Here is a 19,206-nt window from a genome sequence, read left to right on the forward strand (position 1 = left end):
CTAACTCATTCCTTAATATTTCACTCTCTTTCACTCAATTCCATTTTCAATTATTCTTTGTATTTTTTTTCTCATTAATATTTTTAATTTTCAAGAAATATAACTTTTGAACCTTCTTTATTCAAAATTTATGATAGAATGTATATGCATCTAAGCAGTTCATTTGTCTCTGCACTTTTTCCATTTGTAGTGATTGTTGCCTATATATTTCCTATGTTGCTATTAACAAGTTCATTTGTCTCTGCACTATTTCCATTCGTAGTGATTATTGCCTATATTGTTCCTATGTTGCTATTACCAAGGTAGGACCTGATGCATACTATATGGAACCAACATCATGTAATAATAATGTTGCCAAGACATAATAAAGAATCTTTTTTGCTCTTACAGTAAGAAGACTTCATCTTCCTCCACAAAGGTTCTTTTTTCTTTCAAGAATTATTCTTTTTATCTTGATTCACCTTTTGATTCTTCACAGGTTAACAATGGCGTTGCTGCCTCGGAGAAATATGTTTATTTTGGGTAATAATTATGTTCATGTTGTAAAATAATTGCAACAACACCATCATTTTATTGCCACAGCTCCTTGTATGTTGTTCTCCTTGTTGGCACTTAGAAGGCTAATGCAGTGCAGCCAATGGTTACTGTTGACGGCTTTATTCTTGGGTTGCTCATAAAGACTATCTTGTCCTTGCTGCAACAGGATCTGGTTTTGTTCTTTAAGTATTCAATAATTTTGCCTTAGGATATGTTTGGGTAACTTTTTCTTGAAACACTTTTAAAAGAGAAAAATAGGAAATAAAAATGAAAATAAACTTTCCCATAAACTAAAACTAACTCATGCATGAAAGAAAAGGAGATCTTGAAAAAGGTAATAAAGAAGAACTTCTACAATATAGCTTATGCATAAGTTAATGTTAGTTTATAAAGAAATTTATTTCATATTTACTTCTTAACTTGCTACACTTAAAGTACTGCCAGAGTAGTTATACTACGAGACCCGTACTTACCATGTAGAGTAGCTTATGTGGATTTGTTTATAATTTTACTTTTGGCACAAGGAAGTCTCTATGCTTTCAGATTCCTGCATTGTTGTCTGGGAAAGTGGTGGTTGTGATTTTGCCCCTTGATAAGCCTCATGCATGACCAGTGTTTAAAACTAACAAAACATGCAATCAGTGCGTGCTTTCTTGGCTCGGGGCAACTTGATGATATTGTTGAACGTAAAGCAATGAGAGCTTGTATAGTATAGTTTTGGTGTGCCCACTGTGATGAGGTATGGTTTGGATCCTTGATCTGCCTGACTTAATTTATTTCATATTTAAGTTGATGTTGAAGTCCATCGCGTGTCTTAGAAGTTGGCTTTTTGACTCTTTTAATGTTTTGAAACTACAATGCAATGTTCTGTAGATTGATTCGACCACTGCAGAAGGTTGCAGTATTGCTTTATTTGCAATTGACGAGGTACATTGTGTTTCTGAATGGGGTCATGATTTCCGTCCAGACTACAGGTCTGTTTTTTGTCCCTTATTGTTTGTGGTTGGCTGAGGTGAACTGGATTGATGAGTTTATTTAGAACATCTTAAATGATTGTAAATGTAACTTGTGGTTTGCATATTGGTGAAATTTAGATCAGTTATTGGTTATTTTGATTGGTTATCATGCAGATTTCATTTGTTCTTTGTTTTGTGCACACTTCACAATTTATTTAATGTTTTTAGTCTATTGTGAATGTCATAAGTATGACCTGTTTTAATTTTTTTTTTTATGTTTCAGCCAACTGTCTGTGTTGAGAGAAAATTTCAGTGCTAGTAAGCTAAAATCCCTGAAATTTGATATCCATATCCATCTGATGGCTTAGACACCTACAGCTGCAAAAAGAGTTCAAGAAGACATTTTAAAATCATTACACATGTCGAAAGAAACGAATGTTGTTCTTACATCATTTTTTCGATCTAATTTACCCTTCATGGTGAATTTGTTGATTATAACTTGTACATTCATCTATGAATATACAATCTTGTTAACCGTGGCTTCATACAGGTAAAGGATAGTCGAACTTTGTGAATTGATTAAAGTATATGGTAGAAAGCAAAATATTGATGGAAATGAAAAGACTTGCATCTCAAATGATTCAGATTATGTTTCTGACAGCCTTGATGCTTGAAGTAGCTGATACACATGTTTCTCCTGATGATGTGGATGATTACACTTACAGAGATGATTTTTTAATGCGAAGAGAATTGTCAGCTAAGTTCCTAGAAAATGATATGGATGTCGTTCAAAATGTGGATAACTCATATGGTACAAAGTAACAAAACAATTACTGACTGCTCTCACTTTAATATTCTAGATCTATTCAAGGAAGAATGAATGTTCACTCTGATTCAAGTTAAATTTGGGAATTTATTTTTATGATTACTATGCATGAATAACTGAGTTATTTTGATCGACTCTAACTCCTTATTAGGTTTTTAAACTACTGAAATTAAACTTAGTTATTTTATGATGCTTACTCATTCTCTCACATGTTGCATTGCAGGAGAGATGTACAGCCCCTGGCCATTTGCTGCCCTTGCCAACCATACAGCTGCCCTTTTCTCAAGTGCAATTTGTTTATCCCTTATTCTGAAAACAATAAATTAAAATATCAATATTAGATTTAAGTAAATATTGTTAACCAATCACATATGGTTTATGAAAATTAACTCCTTATGTATAAATAATCTTAAACATGACCTTTGAGATTGTTGGCATCAATAAAAAATTATCATTAATTTTTTATTTTTATTTTTTTTGCAGTGAAGCAGTATGATACTTGTGAAATTGTCGCAGTGAAGATGGCAAGACTTCGTGTATTGCGATTTGTTAAGGATTTTCCTAATTTTCTTTTGGTTCAGTGCTATCTTACGAACAGTCTTTGATTGTGTCTAATTCAAGATGCATAAGTGAATTTATTCTTGGGATAGTTTCACTTTTGCACTAATTTTAAGATAGTTTTTTTTGCCTTACTTTTTGCACTTGAATTTGATTTCAGCTTTGGAATTTCAATCATGGACACATTTTTTAGGCATGTAAAGACAATCTCAAGAAGCTTCAGCTAAGTTATCTAGATTCACTTTCTTATTGTCAAAAGGCATATGGGTATGTTTGTTTCTTATGTGTCCCTTAAATACAATTTTTTGTGCATGTATAGTATCAATTATAATTAGCATTATTAAAGGAGTGATCTGATTGGGCAGAGTATTTGTACCTTACACAGAGAATTAATATACATATTGGATCAAATATATACATGAATTATGAGTACATGGATACTTAATAAAATTCTTATCTAATTATTAAGTATCTTATATAATTGCATGATTATATTTCCTTATTGTATATACTTGTGTGCAGCTAGTGATACTAAGCAGGCCTCCAATATACTTATATGAAGGTACGCAAGACTACTTGTATACCTAGTATTCTTTTGATACGAAAGTTGATGCTAAGTCTAGTCTTTCATAAATCTCTTCATACTTGGCTTATACTAATGGTTACTCACAAGGAAAGGGTGACTCAGAACAATAATTCTATCTTTGATTTGACCCAACTGCAGAGTTTTTCACTTTCTCCTTTCTTTGAAATCCTGCATATGGTGTGTAAGTTTATAAAATTTAGAACACATATCATATAACCTTGCATTAGAATATTCAACTCTATTAAGTTAACCTACATGGATTCATTTACTTTTTGGATTCTATATTGATGTAGACCAATTAAAATTAAAGAGCTCAAGAACCTGTAGCGTGTGGGAGTTGAATACCCAAAGAACTAGTCCAGAAGGTTATATTCCAATGTATTGGAAGTTAGAAGAGGGCTTGTGAAATCCCTACTTGCATGATATCTATGGATTGTTGTATAGCCTTACTAACTCATTGTGTTAGAAAACTGAGTTTTGGCCTAAGCGCATTAAAGGGGTTGAAGGAAGTTAGGGAGGAATTGCATGAGTGGCAGTTATAAGTGTTTTTTAACAAACTCATTTTTAAGGTTTTTAACTTGCACCGTCAAAACAACCTTTAAGTTTCTCACATTCTTTAATTCAATGTTAATGCTCTGTTACCCTTGTTTTTCCATTTGTTCATTGTGGTAGGTTCTAATTAAAGATGGATGGTGGCAACAACTATTGTTTAGCGTCCTTAACTTCAAGAATCTCTTTGATTTCTTGAAGTTGCAATTTCTTGAATTTCTTTTCTAAATTTATCATGCCAGTTGCTATAAAAAAAAATGATTTTTTTGTGACACTACTTTGTTATTAATTTTCATTTACTTGTGGCAAAATATAATGCAGTTATAAGTGGTCTATGTTGTGGATGCCTGGAACAAGGAAAATGTCCACATTGGTCTATGCTTTGGAAGCCTTTAGAGGAACATCCATTTTGCTAACCAACTATACGTATTCTCCTTTGGTAATTTAGTTATCAAACTAAAAGCACATATATCTATGTCAACATGGTATAATGTCTTTTTGTATGTCATATCATTAAATATTACTCCCCATGTTGCTGGAATATAATGTATGTGCATGTTATTTATTTTAAGTTGTCCTCTATGATCTATTCTCCATTGTCCATGGATCTAAATGAAAACATGTTTGATTGGAAAAATATGGATTATTTACTTAAATTGTTCTTTCCTTGTATTTATGTTTGTATGGCTGCTTTATGTGTCTCTGTGTGTGATATGTGTCTCTACGAGCATGGCATGTCTTTGTGTTTGTCTTTATTTGTTCTATTTTTGGATGTGTTTGTTTTTGTGTTTCTATGTGTGTTTGTTTTTGTATCTCTCACTCACTATGTGTGGCTATGTCTATCATGTGTGTTCATGTTTAATGTTTGTCATTGATTTTGATATCTATTATCTGTGTATAAGTGCATTATATGTGGGTGTTCCGCATTGTCAATTATGTATGTATATTAAGAACATTAAATGATTTTCTAGGACTCTAATGTCGCAAATACATGATTCCTATTATAGGATGAAAAAACTATTCTCCTTTTTTTCTTTTTCATTATCTTATGGTTGTAGACTCCAAGATTTGGTCTAAAATGATCAAAGTTGTCATGGATACTTGTTTGTAGTCTTGTTATCAATGTGAGGTTTGATGTATGCATTATGAATGAGCCTGATTAGACAACTCCAGTGGTATGCTTTTTTTTGTTGTTTATTTTATCAAGCACATGTGATACTTATTTTTAATGCTTATTATTTGCACAATATAAATGTATATGAGAATCTGAGCTGAAAATCTTGCTACATTAATGTCAAAATTCACTCTTTAGTATTTATCTAATCTAGATTATAAATAAACATATAAATTTGTTTGGAATAAATGTCTATTACTAAATCTAGATTATCTAATTCATCAACATTAAAAACAAAGTAGTGAATTTAGTTGATAAAAATAAATTTATCCCTATATATATTTTTTAAAATTACTCTTTAGTTACTTAATTAATACTTATATATCTTCTAATCAATTAGAGTCTATGTGTATAATAGTTTTCTCTTAATTAATATTGACTTTTTTCTAATCAATTAGAGTTTATGCTCTTTAAAAATTTATAATTAATGTATTAATCTAAAAATAACGAAAGAACAAACAATATGAATTGAGTTCGGACTCTTTCTAATTAAGAAATCTAGGCAATGATTTCCTCCTCTTGAGTGGGACAATCTTAAAGGATATTTTTATTATATTTTTGAAATAAAACTTTTACATTTTTTCATAAGGTGAGTGTTTTGACAATTTCTTTCTAGTACTCTTTATTATATATTGAAATTTATTGAAAATGAAAAACTTTAAGATGTAAGAGGATTTATGACTTTTGTTAAATTAAACATATTTAGAATTATATATAAATAATTTAATTGTAATTGAAAACATTCTTCTTCTGATAAATAATATAATAGTTTTTTTAATTATTTACAAATTAAAAATAATTTTCTTTAATTATTTACATATTAAAAACATATTTAATCATATCATATATTATTAATATTTTTAACACATTAATCATTATATTTTAACACGTTTTTTTATGCTTTTTATTTTCTTAAAATGTTACTATGTTTGTAAATAAATTAATATTTTTTAAAATTTCGCTCCTTAGTATTTGTCTAATCTAGATTATAAATAAACACATAAATTTGTTTGGAATAAATGTGTATTACTAAATTGTATCTTAGAAGGTATATATAGGTTATCATTATCTAATTCATTAAAGATTAAAAACAAAGTAGTGAATTTAGTTGATAAAATTAAATTTATCCTTTTATATATTTTTAAAATTACTCTTTAGTTACGTAATTAATACTTATATATTGCAAAATTAATATGATTTTATGTTGGACATTTAAAGTAACTTCTTGTCTTTTGTCTCATTTAAAAAAAATTTGTGCAACATTATTTTATGTATATTATTTAAAATTTTACTTTATATCTTTATTTTAATTGTTATTTACTATTACTAAATTAATATGATTTTATGTTGGACAATTAAAATAAGTTTGACTTTTTTCTCATTTGAAAAATTTTTGTGCAACATTGTTTTAAATATATATAAAAGTATTTTTAAAATACCAAAATTAATAGTTTAAATAGAATAAATATATCCACTTTGTAAATATGAATTGTTTTTATATTAATATATTATAATCTTCAAATGGATATATAAAATAAATACAAAAGAACACTAATAATGCATGAAACTTAATATATAACTTATATTTAATTTATCAAAGATTTTAATCTTCTCAAGTCATCTATTTAGTCACAATTTATTATTATTATTATATTATATTATATATATATATATCAATTATGTTACATAATATCATATGTATATTTGCATTTGTAATATCTTCACATTCTTTTATTTTTGGTTTTTTTCCTCATATTGTTATGTATTGTATTTTGTTCATGTAAAATAAAGTAAGTATTCTTCTATTTATAAATTAAAAATAATCTTAAATTTAATTTTATACTATTTTTTTACTTAAAACATGTTTTTATTTATTTATCTATTTATTTTTGTTTAGTGATAATGTACAAGAAGTAAGAGTAACTTTTTATCTCTTTTAATTGTTTTTTTAAGATTTAATTTTTAAAAGCAAATTATTATAAAAGACTATATATTGTATTAAATTATGAATCGAAATTAGAATATTAAATTGAGACATAACAAAATCACCCTAATAAAATAAAGTGAAATTTTTTAAATTTGTAATAACAAAATTTTATTTCTAAAGTTTAGAGGATAAAAAATTCAATAATAAAATAAGAAATTCAAAATCAAATTAAATTTATATTTTATTTAAAAAAAATTAAATTATAAGTAGCATCATAAAAATATCTTATTTTTTCATGTTATTGAACAATAATTAATTTTAAGAAAGTTTGAGAATTAAAATTCAAATAAATAAAGCATTTTTTAATAATTTTTTATCAAACAATTCATATTAGAATAAATTTATAACAATAAAAACAATCTTAATATTTAAAACTTAAAGGGATTGTTTCGTTAAGTTGCAATTTTTTTTACCAGTTTTTTTAAAAAAATATTTAATAATGTTAACTTACTAATAAATACGAGAAATTGTTTGACAAAACAGGTCTAGGTCTATTTATAGGTTTCTCTCCTCCACTAAATGAATTCACTGTCGATTCCACCGCTCGATTTTATTCCTCTTTCATGTCTCTAGCCCCTCTCTCTCTCTCACAATTTATAACTATTGTGTGTGACTCTGTTTTAGTTGTCATTCGTTTTGGTTTAAAGATGTAGTTTCATTTTTTGCTAATTGTTGTTGTCTTCGTTACTCAGTAGGATTTTTCTGTTCAACACTCTTCTTTCAATCTTGTTCATTTTTTGCTAGGTGCGGCAAACGGTCGATATGGATATTTGAGTTCCTCGCTCTAATGACCTTGTGGCGATGGAAGGTAGAAATTGAAGGTGATGTTATGCTCTGCATCTGCTTCTCTGTTTTTGAATTTGTTGTTTTATTTTTTTTATAATTCTTGTTTGTCTTTGATTCTTGTTCTTTTCTTGTGGTGCAGCAACCGTTGGATATGAATATTAGGGTTCTTCGCACTGGTATGGAAGGTAGAAATTATGTATTGCTTTTGCTTCTCTACTTTTCAATTTCTTGTTTCATTTCTTTCTGATTCTATTTTGCCTTTGTTACTGGTGAGGGTTTTTCTCTTTAATATTGTTGTCTTAAATCGGACAAAGTGCTTTTCTTAGTTATTTTTTTTGTTGTGCTTATGGCTGTTTTTGAGGCATTTATTTAAGATATACAAATAGATTGACAAACTTTACTTGATTTTTTCGGGGCTTATGTTTTTTTGGTTGGAGAATATTTTTTTTTTTTTTTGCATTTGAACGATTTTCTTCTTTTATAATAAATAAATAATCAAAGATCTTAGGACAAAGAATGGAGAATGTTAAATATATGTTTTTTGAAAATAGAAAAAGGAAAACAACAAATTTTGATAAAATAAAATGCATTAAGATATGAAAGAGTGACTGGAGAATTACTTTCCGTCCTTCACATGTGGCACATTCTGGGCACCCTCTTAGTAATTAAAGATTTTGTGCGATTACTTTCTTCTGTCCATTCTGATGATACAATGGGGATATTTGTTGAATTGTAAAGACTGTCATCTTGAAGTTCTAGTACAAATTTTGAATTAGGCAAAGTCTATTTTTTGCAGGTTTTTTTTCCATACTTCCTGCAACTGACCTTGTTCCTGGGAATATTGTGGAAGTTTCTGGTCAGTTGATTATGCAGTGCCTTAAAACAAACTGGTTTAGTTGATTATTTAAAGCTGGAAAGCTGAAAGTTAACTCTGTTCTGGTTGTTAATTAAATAGTGAGGCGTAAAGTTCCCTCTGATAAGAGGATGATTGAGATGCTAAGCAATCAAGTGCGCGTTGATCAAGCTATTCTTCCAGGTATTCCTGCTGCACATCTTTTATAATGTGAATAGAACTATTGAATTTTTCCACCTAGCAATCACTTCACTTGTGTGATTAGGTCTAGCAAGCGTGAAAACGTACTACATATGCTCACGTGTTTGCAATTTAGGTAATTTTTTGTGATTTCTTTGAATTCTGTCTACAGATCCACGAGCTGGAGAGGTATTGTAGGTGACTTTTGTTCTTATTATTATTAGTAATATCAGATGTTATCCTTGTTGACAAATCAATAATTCTAGCTTGTCAATTTGGGATAACTTGACTGTTTAAGTAAATGTAAATCCCTTGATAATAACTTCTTCTTTTTTCGTAATAAATGAATTCTTGAAAAAAGAAATTGGAAAGACTTCTCTCTCTATATGATTTTGCTTGATTATATTTTGGTAAGGGTACATTAGAGTGCAGGTGGAACAGGCTAGTCGGTTTGTAAGGACCCATTGCTTGACTCCTTTAATGCTTGATTACCTTGCCATTTTAAAAAATTTGGCTGACTTTTTTAAAATCCTTGTTATCTTAAAAGGCCATTTAGGCTGGTTGGGTTGGTTTATTTAATTAAATAATTCATTATATAATATGTATTACCACTACTAATGCTACTCGTTAGACTATTTTAATATGGCTTTTGGATTGATTAAAGGTGGCATTGTAAAAGTAGGCCTTTAAATTAAAGCGTTCAGGCATAACAATCCTTTCTAAAAGACCATGTTTGATAAATATGTCAAGTGCACCATGTGTGTTTAAGGCAAAACTTATGTGAACAAGAGTATCAAGTGCTTTATTTTCAATCCAACATTCGAGTATAAGTATATCAATTGTTTATTGAAACATAGATATATCTATCATCAAACATCTTAGTTTAATATGTTACGAGGCATCTAACTTCAAAGTCTCAATTGTCTAAATTGTTTTTTGTCCTGATGTGTAACAAATTGTCGTTCAGTAATTTATTTGATTTGAACCTAATTTTATTGTAGTCTATACTATGTACTATTTCGAGCTCTACTACTAATTTTTTCTTGTAATTTATTTATTTAATTTTGCAAACGAAGAAATTCATTATGATTTTTAATGAGTTTGGAGGATAAGAGTCTTCCTTACTATATGTGGAAGGAAAACAGAAAACGACAAAAAACTGTTTCATAGATTTTCATTTCCTCAACCGATGTGCTTGGAAAACTCTCTTAGAAAGGTTATGTGTTTTGCACTACTGTTACACCAACCTATTTGCTTGGAAAACTCCCTTAGTAACAAAAATGATATGGTGATGAAGGTATCAGATAAATTTATTTGTAATATTTTATTTTAGACCATTTAATTTATTTCAATGACTGAAATGAATTCTTATCACAATCACATAAAAAACCTTCCTCTATTTTTTTCAATATTTAGCAAATTTAAATTAACAAATCTCTCCATAATTATTTTAGGCAATATCTAACATAATTTTCTTTTCGAAATACAAATGTTTCTCAAGAAATTCTTATTAAAAATATGTATTTATATTAAGATAATTTTAATCAATATAATTTTAATAATTTGTATATTAAATTGAATATACAATTTATTTTTTATTCAAATTTATAGAGTAATTGAATAACAAATTTTCATATAATTTAACTGTAATAATACAGAAGAAAATATCTAATTGACTCAACTGTAAACATTTATGTAAATATCGTTATTTTTATATTATTTTAATGTTTGTGTTATAGAAGTATCAAACTAGTATTTTATACCATAATGTATTTTATTAATACTTATACTTTTCAGAAAACTAAACAAAGAAAGTATTCAAATGATAATGATACTTTTCAATTTATTAGTTTTTTATTTTTATAATTTACAATAAAATAAAAAAGTCATGTAAATAGGGTCATATAAGAAGAAATTCAAGTGTTTATAGTGTTGATAAATTTTTCTTTGATTCATTTTCATCACTCTTCTTTTCCTTTTCTTCTTTCTCTACAAGTCAAACTCAATCTTGTACTTCTTTTCAATTTCTTTCGTTTGGTATTAATTGGTGTTATTTTGTAAATAACTAATCAGAATTTCTATTTTGGAGTGTTTCATTGAAATTTTCGGGAATAAGCGTAGCTGGGAAAAGGTTATCTAATCTTGATTATATATACTTTTAACTCTAAAAGAACTACGTAGTAGTATGCTTTACTGTTTTCTCTGTGTTGTCTTTTCTCTGCTTTTTTCTTTGTTTTGGGGTTATGCTGGATAGGGGGAGGTTAAGTTACCCCCTTTTGAAGTTGTGTTTGCCTTGTATGTTGGAACTGGGTAGTCAGATAACCGTGATTTAAATAAAGGATCAAATAATTTTAAGGTTAATTTATTGTTGTGTTATATGGGACAAAGTGTACTCATCTTAGTTATTTTTCTTTTTTGTGCTGATGGCCATTTTTTAGGCATTTATTTGAGGTATACACATAGATTGACAAACTTTACTTGATTTTTTTGGGGCTTATGTCGTTTTGGTAGGAGAATATATATATATATATATATTTTTTTTTTTTTTGCTTTTGAATGATTTTCTTCTTTTATAATAAATAAATAATCAAAGATCTTAGGACAAAGAATGGAGAATGTTAAATATATAAGCTTTCCGAAAATAGAGAAAGGAAAAGAAGAAATTTTGATCAAGTAAAATGTATTAAGATATGAGAGTGAGTATTAAGATATGAGAGTGATGGGAGAATTACTTTCCATCCTTCACATGCGACACGTTCTGGGCACCCTCTTAGTAGTTAAAGATTTTGTGCGTTTACCTCCTTAATTCACAAATAGTATGTTTCAGCATCTATTGAGTTAAAAGATATTTTAAAATAGAATAGCTTGTACTGAGTTACCTATTTTGATTATTGCATTAGCGTATTTAAGGGATTATCTTGTGGCAACGTGGCTCTTTTTACTGGTAGTGAGTTATTATGTTTGAGTCATTTATTAATGCATGTTAGCCTTCATTTTGTAGCTTTTCTTATGAACCCCCTTTCATGCAGCTGTCACTAGTGCATTAATGGTCCACCACAAAGACTATCTAAAAGAAGATGCTGTTGATCTAATGAGCAGGTAGAAGCGACAGCTTGAGACAGCAAGTGCTTTTTGATGCTTATATAATGCCCCTTTTTTTTTTTCTTTTTATTTGCATTTGTTATATTCATTTTAATCTCTAACTAGTCTCATGGATAGGTGTTTTATCATAAAATAGTTGATACCTTTTTAATTTGTACAAATGTATCCCAAAGCCTTAATGGTCCCAGATATGCATTATGGGAGGTGGAACACCCTTGATGTTTGTGGTCGAGCAATGTTAGAGAGTTCCCATTAAGGTCTTTGAAGAGAACTGAGTGGGAAGATAAAAACCGTTACACCATTGTAGATACCGATGATATCTACAAGGTAACCTTTCCTTTAATTTTAAGCTTTTTGATTGCAATAAAATTTTTATTTTTCTTTCCTTTATAACTTTAAACTTTTATTCTTTTCATATTATTATTAAATAATTATTATTATAAATATCTTTATTTAAATAAATTTTTTTAATTTAAATATTAGAGGATATAGCAAATAAAACTACATCACTAAATAAAAATATCTATCTTCAAATCACATAATGGAAAATTACATGTCTCTAATTATTTTTTATCTGTAAGATCTATGAAAAGATTATTTGATAATTCTTAGAAATGTATTCATGTGTGTAATTAACCTAGTGTGAGACAAAGAATTAGTTAATTTTTTTTAATTTTACTGTGCTATTCCTTTTTTCTTCTTTTATTTGTAATAGAGTATAGCATGTAGATATTTTGGTTGAGCTAGTTTGTGGGTGGGTCGTTTAAACTTGTTTGGTTACATATAGATTTAAATTTTAAATTCTGAATTTGAATTAAATTGACATGTTTAATCCAATATAATCATTCACCGGAATAAATTAATTTTTAAAATGAAAAACTTATAGAAAAGATCATGCCTTTTTTTTTCTTTCTGTTTTTCGAAATTATTATAAGCCTACAATATAAAGTTTATTATATTCTTTTAATATGTATCATAAACTGGCCCAAAATAATTTTTTTCTCTATATATATATTAATGATCCATTTATTTTATTTAATTTTTATTAATAAAACAAATATTTTTCTATATGTTTGTCTAAGTTGATTATTTTAAAAATATGCAACTTTCAATCTTTTAAGAAATAAATAATTTTATAATCATTTTTTTAAAACTTTAAATAAATGGTTCTCGAATCAACTTATAGCATAAAGAATAATAAAATAAGAGAGCTCCTAAATTACTAGAGTCTAGTTAATGGTGAGGGATTAAATTATATATGTAAGATATGGAGTTTGAACTTTAAAATTATTATTGTAATTTTTATTGGTAAATTTATGAAAATTAAGTGGATGGCTTAATTTTAACTTTAGAAAAACTCAATAACTTTATATTAATTTAATTTTTGAAATCAAATCCTTTTTTGTTTTTATTTTTTAAAATGAGACCACTAAAGGGGTGTATGAAAAGAAATGGAAAGAAAAAAAAAAGTAGAATAAGATAATTTTTATATTATATTTTCTGTAAAAAATAATTATATATTAAGGATTTTAAAAATTATTTATATATAAATTAGATAATTATATTAAACGAGATGAGGAAGTCTTTTTTTAATGAAAATGTTTTTTAAGGGTTTCTTTAATCACTTATTTTTTTATTTATCAATTGTTATTTGTTAAATTTAATTTAATAGATATTTAAAAAAAATTCAATGATTAAAAGAGTTTTATATAACAATATAAATTATTTATAATAAATTTAAAATATACTTTTTATAGAAAAATATTTATTATTTATAAATTTGAATTACATAAAATAAATATTATTATTTATATTAAAATAAACAAAATTAGAACAATAAAAAGAATTTAATATTTAAAATTTAAAGGGATTGTTTCATTAAATTATAATTTTTGTTACCAATTTTTTTAACAAAATATTTGAAATTGTTAACTTACTAATAAATGCGAGAAATTGTTCTGACATAATATTTATTTCTCACTCGCTGTCTCTAGCCCCCCGCTCTCTCTCAGTTTATAACCATTGTGTGACTCTGTTTCAGTCATCATTCGTTTGGGTTCTTCTCCCTTCGAAGTTCAAATGGCCACAGAGAAATAAGAGTCTGACGATGCAAAGAAGCCAGAGAACACAGAAAAGAGTAAGTAGAACCTTTCATAAATGGATTGTACCTCTTCCATCTCTCTCTTTTCTCTTCTTTACCTTGTGATTACTTTTCCTTCTTTGATATTGCTTTTCTCTTCTTTACCTTGTGATTGCTTTTCCTTCTTTGATTTTGAAGTGAACTATTCTTGTTTCTATGTTTTCTGATTGTCTCTGTTTTTGTTTTCTTCTGTTTGGAGTGCTATGAGAGACTGGATCCTTTGCTGTCCTTATTGCTGTTTTTGATTCCTCTTTCTGTGTTTGGTTCTTTCTTGAACTTGCGTTTTCTTGTTTTCAAAACCAGTATTTTCTTTTTTTATTGATTTTGATTGCATGCAAGAACAATAATGATGACAGAGGATACAAATCTGCCATATGCAAACTTGAATGGTCATGATTTTGAATGCATGCAAGAACAAGAATAATGACAGTGGATTCTAATCCGCTGTATGTAAATTTCAATGATGATCAATACACAAATGAATAACTCCACAGTCATTTTAATTGCACTTATATTCATCACTGTAGGAATTGGGTTCAAGCTTTCCCCAGCCCCTTTCCGTTGTATTCCAGGTGTTGGCACTTGGGGTTGCTGGCTAGGCTAGTGTGTAATCTTGCATCTCGACAAGAAGTGTGTTGTTTTTTCTTTGGTGAATTCAAGAATTGTTTTCTGTCACATGGTATGTGAGTAATTTGAAATTAAATTTAATTTGCAAAGTTCATGATTAAAAGTTACTTAATTATATGAGTACGGATGACATTTTTGTTTTTCTGTAGGTTTAATTTGATCTGTACTATTTTTTCTACAAAATGACTGGAGTGCTAATTTCTGGGGATGATCTTTGACCTTGAGGTGAATTACTTTCTACACATATGTATGACTAACTACTTGTCGCTTTCCGTTATTTTCCGGCTCTAGGTTATCAGATTTGGTCTAAAATAATCAAAGTTCTTCAACATTCTTGAACAATTCAATGTTGCATCCTTTCTTGATTTAAATTGAAAAGCTCTTCATTTTCGAAAAAGTTGTAATTTTTTACCCATCGAAACTCAAGAATACCATTCTTGTTGAAATTCTTGAATGTGTATTTTATTCTTTTTTTTTTTGGTTGCTTGTTTTTAACCATATTTATAAAATACATTATTTCTAGCCTGTGATGTATTTGGTACATTCTATTTTCAATCTTTTTGTTTATTTCCTAAGGTTTTGTTCATATAAATGTTTTTATTCCAATTTCTTTGATTTCTTATATATATATATATATCTTATATTTATATATAATGAAAATGATTTTATAATATGTTTCGTGAATTTGTTATATGTGGGTATAACCGCATCAGCATACTTACGTTTGATGTTAACAAGGGAAAAAGAGAGGATCAAGTGTCAATAATTTAAATCCGTTTAAAGTTGATTATCATTTCAAATTGGTTTTAGAATTTATTATAGTTTTCAACTAGTTTATGATTTGAAATATATATTAAAACTAGACTGATTTTAAAATTGATTTTTAAGCCAAATTGGTTTCACAAGAATTTTTACCATCAATTAATTTTAAACAGATTTAAAAATAATAAACAAGTCTGCATTTAAGATAAATTTGAATATCATTTATTTTGTTAAAATTAATTTAAAAAACTGAATTATGATTTTAACCTAGCTTTGAAACCCAACCAGATTTCTAATCATAAACTAGTTTGAAAACCAATTTTAAACCTGATTTTGAACATCCAAACAAATTATTTTCCCGATTAGAATGAACAATGTTGGAATTGCTCAATTAGCTTGATGGTTTCAGTAGTAATGACAGAAGTAAGGCTTGTTTTTATTTGTTATTTTCTATATGTTTTTTCTTGATTGATGTGATATAAATAAGTTTCAAAAAATTTCACTGTCTGTGGTAAGTCTCATGTTTAGGGGCTGGTCCCGTAATTTTACTTTTTTATTTTTATGACATTTTATTTTAACACATTTCTTTTATATCATGTTAACATCTCGAATATCAATATACTAGATTTAACAGTTGGCACCAAACTTACTGGATTTTGTTCATTTAGACTATTTTATTCAATAGTCATACTCATTTATTCTTGTCAATTGCAGGTTATAGCAGTAACAAACTGTGCAGATATTCTTTACCCCGCCCTTATGCCTCTTTCAAGACTTCCTAAGGTTTTGTTCATATAAATGTTTTTATTCCAATTTCTGTCATTTCTGATATATATATTATATTTTTATATAATGATAATGATTTTATATTATATATCCTGAATTTATTATCTATGTGTATAACCATTTCAACATACTTACATTTAATGTTAACAGGATAAAGACAGGGATAAAGTGTCTACATTTTAAATCTGTTTTAAAGTTGGTTATCTTTTCAAACTGGTTTTTTAAAGCAATTATAATTAAAATTTAGTCTTAAAATTGATTATAGTTTTCTATAAGTTTATGATTTGAAATATATATTAAAACTAGATTGATTTTAAAATTGATTTTAAAGCCCAATTGGTTTCACAAGAATTTTAAACAGATTGAAAAATAATAAACAAATCTGCATTTAAGATAAATTTTAATATTATTTATTTTGTTAAAATTAGTTTAAAAAACTGATTTATGATTTTAAACTAGCTTTGAACCAACTGGATTTCTAATCATAAACTGGTTTAAAAACCAATTTTAAACATGATTTTGAAAATCCAAACAAATTATTTTACTGATTAGAATGAACAATGTTGAAATTGCTCAATTAGCTTGATGATTTCAGTAGTGATGACAGAATTAAGGCTTGTCTTTATTTGTTATTGTCTATGTTTTTTCTTGATTGATGTGATATAAATAAGCTTCAAAGAATTATGTTGTTTGTGGTACTAAAGCATAATAATTTATATTCTCAAATCTCATGTTTAGGGTTGGCCCCATAATTTTACTCTTTTTTTATGACATTTTATTTTAACACATTTCTTTTAGATGTTAGTATCCCCAATATCAATAAACTAGATTTAACGGTTGCCACCAAACTTACATGATTTTGTTCATTTAGACTATGTTTTTAAAGAGTCATTTTCATTTATTCTTGTCAATTGCAGGTTATAACAGCAACAAGCTGTGCAGATATTCTTAACCCTGCCCTTATGCTTTCTGGGCCATTGGATCGTAAATTAAGTTTCTGCACCCAATTGACGAAGGGCTCAGATTCTACCGGTTTAGAGTCTTCAAAATTTATCTGCTGACATATTTTTGGTACAAAACATTTACTGCTTTCACTTTGATATTAGGAAGGATGAATGTTCACCTTGATGTCAACATTGAAGAACTTGCTCCTTCTACAGGTGATTTCAATGGAGCACGAAACTGCACTTCGATCCGAAACCCTAACCTAAGATATCGTGCCTCGATGGAGCTTCTTTCTTGTTGATCCTTTTCCAATCCCATAGTTTCTGGTAGGCGTAATCTTTTCGTTTTTCTCTTTTACTTTCTTTTTCACAATTTTGGAACTTTATTTTCTTTACTCTCTAGTTTGGACACAGGCCTTTTCATGAACCATTTTTTTTCTTAATTTCATTTTTCTTGTTTGTTACTTGTATCTGTTTTGGTTGTGCTATTTTTCTTTTTGTGTTTATGCGAAACGCGATTTCGAAATTTTTGATCGGTTGGAGTTTTGAAAACAAGAAGACTGAGGCGCTGTGTTAACGGTTTAGTGTGTTGTTGAAGCAATAGAGAATTGTGGTTTATTGGCTACCCAATCGATCTCTGAAATCACGCATCTCTCTCTTGTTCTCAGCATGGAGTTGAAAAACCCTGGGAGGTTTACATTGCGGAAGCAGTCGTCATTGGCACCGAAACGCCGCAACGAGGAAGCGGAGCTTCAGAATGAGGGAGATGTCGTTGACCAGAGCGTGAGGTTGATGTATTCGGCGTTCGAAGGCGATGGAAGGTATTCGCGAGGTGTTGGAGTCTAGGGTTAGTGTCAATTTCAGGGGTATTGATTATCGCACTGCTCTTCATGTTTCCGTGTGTGAGGGATTCACTAAGGTCCTTGAGTTTTTGCTCCAGAAAGATGCCGAAGTTGATGCCAAGGATCAATGAGGAAGCACGGTAATAACTACACTTTTTTTTTTTTTTTTGATTTGGTTTAGTACCGCAAGTGATTGTGAATTTGTGATTTGATGTTTGGCTATTGGCATGTTTTGGTTGTGTTGTTAATTCCGGTTTCGTGTGTGACAAAAAGGCAGGGCTTCTTGAGTTTTGAGGCAAGGTTTTTCAATTTCTTTTCAGTTCTACAGCTTTAGCCTTCAGAGCACCTTTTTTAACTTCTCTTGCTGAAGAATAAGTTCCAAGTTTTTTATTAGTTTCATTAGGGCGGCCCAGTGCACGAGGCTCCCACCTAGTGGGGTCTGGGGAGGGTAGATGTACGCAGCCTTACCCCCGCAAGCGGAGAGGCTGTTTCCAGGACTCGAAAAATATTTTATTTTAAAAAAAATATTTTATTGTTTGAGTTTGAGAATTCTATCATACATTCTTTTGTCTAAGGAAGTTGTTTTGTCACACAGATGATTAGGCGCTTTATAAAATTTATAATATTATTTTTTCCATGGTTAAAGTATTAGCTAAATAGTTCTTTAGCAGACAACTTGAGAGGGTGATGCAAAAATGAAAGCCTTGTTTGCAATTTTTTGGAAGAGTGGAAAAATTATGTTTATGCCTTTTAAGGAACATAGTTGTGAGAGAGAAATAGGGAGCCCACAAGCATGAAAGATCAACCACAATGAAAGGAGGGCTAATATATCCAGGCTTGGTCCAAAACTAAGCCTGAAGGTTAGATGTAGAACATTATTTCATAGGGGATAGTCACCCAAGTAATCAAGTGATCTAACCGTCATTATTTAGGCCTTAAAAGGAAATTTTTTTAAGTAGTTAACTAGTTAGGTAGCTATAAATTGAAGCAAAGAAAAATGTAAAGGAAATC

At 28.5% G+C, this 19,206-nt stretch overlaps 1 protein-coding gene across 1 annotated transcript; it reads left to right on the top strand.

The window, feature by feature from the left end:
* Positions 1–7,666: 7,666 nt before the first annotated feature.
* On the top strand, positions 7,667–18,335 carry LOC109788680 (uncharacterized). The gene is made up of 15 exons (XM_083077443.1): positions 7,667–7,738; positions 7,918–7,981; positions 8,099–8,144; positions 8,756–8,815; positions 8,915–8,995; positions 9,078–9,128; positions 12,022–12,091; positions 12,268–12,421; positions 14,136–14,231; positions 14,762–14,913; positions 15,011–15,086; positions 16,338–16,406; positions 17,327–17,480; positions 17,570–17,680; positions 18,022–18,335. Coding segments are annotated over exons 1-8 (420 nt in total). The 5' UTR covers positions 7,667–7,736; the 3' UTR covers positions 12,314–12,421; positions 14,136–14,231; positions 14,762–14,913; positions 15,011–15,086; positions 16,338–16,406; positions 17,327–17,480; positions 17,570–17,680; positions 18,022–18,335.
* The last annotated feature ends 871 nt before the right edge of the window (positions 18,336–19,206 follow it).

This window comes from Cajanus cajan, chromosome 6, assembly GCF_000230855.2.
Source record: "Cajanus cajan strain Asha chromosome 6, NIPB_CcT2T_4, whole genome shotgun sequence".
Lineage (NCBI taxonomy): Eukaryota > Viridiplantae > Streptophyta > Magnoliopsida > Fabales > Fabaceae > Cajanus > Cajanus cajan.

Excerpts from the sequence above, each read along its gene's own strand:
- LOC109788680 (XM_083077443.1), top strand. Across the intron at positions 8,996-9,077 it reads TGATCAAGCTATTCTTCCAG|GTCTAGCAAGCGTGAAAACG; the intron begins GTATTCCTGCTG and ends TTGTGTGATTAG. Across the intron at positions 12,092-12,267 it reads GCTGTTGATCTAATGAGCAG|CCTTAATGGTCCCAGATATG; the intron begins GTAGAAGCGACA and ends TGTATCCCAAAG.